This window comes from Galendromus occidentalis, unplaced genomic scaffold (assembly GCF_000255335.2).
Source record: "Galendromus occidentalis unplaced genomic scaffold, Mocc_1.1 scf7180000077038, whole genome shotgun sequence".
Classification (NCBI taxonomy): domain Eukaryota; kingdom Metazoa; phylum Arthropoda; class Arachnida; order Mesostigmata; family Phytoseiidae; genus Galendromus; species Galendromus occidentalis.
In genome coordinates, this window is record NW_003805027.1 from 1 (window position 1) to 1,601 (window position 1,601).

The 1,601-nt window shown below is 52.8% G+C and overlaps 1 protein-coding gene across 1 annotated transcript; it reads right to left on the reverse strand.

Annotated features, from left to right (window-relative positions):
- Positions 1-48: 48 nt before the first annotated feature.
- On the reverse strand, positions 49-1,398 carry LOC100906053 (uncharacterized; the record flags this gene model as incomplete). The annotated part of the gene is made up of 1 exon (XM_003740590.1): positions 49-1,398. A coding segment is annotated over exon 1 (1,350 nt), but the record flags the coding sequence as incomplete, so codon positions are not given.
- Between the last annotated feature and the right edge of the window lie 203 nt (positions 1,399-1,601).

A 1,601-nucleotide genomic window follows, 5' to 3' on the forward strand; every position in this document is an offset into this window, starting at 1 on the left:
CTTCTTATGGACAGGGGCCAGCCATGCTTCCTTGAAAGCCCTAGGAACCTTGCCTTCAGCCAAAGAGCGTTGGTACATCAGGCTCAGAGGCAGCGAGACTCCAAGTGCAGAGCGACTGAGGAACAGAGCGGGTAGGCGTTCTGGGTTCATGCTTCTCTTCGGTTTCGTTGCGGTCAGGCATTTGTGCACAGCCTCTTCCGACAAATCAACGTCCTCGAGCATCCGAACCCCCTTGGGGCATAGGACCGAGTTCGGGACAGGCAGTCGAGTACCTCCATGCAGATACGTTTCCTCGAAGATGTCACACAGTAGGTCAGCTTTGGATTTGTCGTCCGTGACCCTTTCTCCGCTGGCGTCAATCAGAACTGCGAGATCGTCTTTGGTTTTCATCCTAGAGGACATGTACCTGAAGAATCTCGGAGCACTCTCTGATTCCACAATCTTCGTCTCTAGCAGATATCTTTGTCGCGTGAGGCAGCGCTCCAGCCTCTTGCGCAGTCGTTTCGTCCCGGTGACATCTGAAGCAGGGCATCCATTCAGTGCGCTCTCCAGGCGTTGGATGCACTGAGCAATCGGACGGTCATTCCGCATGTTCTTGCGAGGAACATGAATGTCGACAAGGAAGCGAAGGTATTCTGTCAGTATGCTGTACATGTCGTCAGCCGTCTCAGAATTCTGAAACATCTGTTGCCAGTTGGTGGCCAACAGCGACGCATTTATCGCCTCGTAGTCAGCGCGCTCGAAATCATGCTCGTTGCGCACAGGGCAGCCCTTGACAACACCATCAAAGGAAAACATGATGCCCAAATGATCTGACTCAACTGGGTTAGGCACAACAACAACGTCGTCACAGTCCAACATTCCGTGTGTACACAGAACGAGATCAATCAGAGCACCGCTGGCCGGTCGGGTTATCTCCGTCACCAGCTGCTTCAGGCCGTTCGAGACACAGAATTCGAGAAGTATCCTTTCCTTAGGAAGACCACCCGCCAAGCGTCCTCCTTCAGACCAGTCGATATGGGGGCAATTAAAGTCACCCATGATTATCACAGAGCTCGAGGTACAGAGCAGTCGTTCCATCTCCTCCGTGAGTAGATTCATCTTTGCAATATCATCATGGTAACCCTCGGTACCAGGGGCGTACGAGAGAATCAAGCGTGTCGGATCATCATTTTGGTGAATTTCGATGCAGAGAACCTCTAGAGTGTCTTCCTCAATCTCACACATCGTACATGGTATGGGTCTCCTCACAAGGATGAGGACGCCACCACCCCTTGACTTTCTGTCTTTCCTGAAGACCGCGAAGAAGCCATTACAAGAGAGCTCAGCGTCCGCAATATGATCAGACAGCCATGTTTCCACCACACAGACAATATCAATTTTCTTCAGTTTCGCCATCGTGTGCAAACAGTCAATAGCGCTCGGTTTAGCCATGGAGCGAGCATTTATGTAGAGGCAGCGCAGTGGTGGTGGGGAGTTAGCTCCGGCGACCACAGCAGGGGCGCAGCCTCTCGAGTCCGGCAGTCAGTGGGTGTGAGATAGAGCCTCGCCGTCGCAGTGCTCGACAGAGTCCCTCGGGTAGCCACTGAACTCACGGAAGA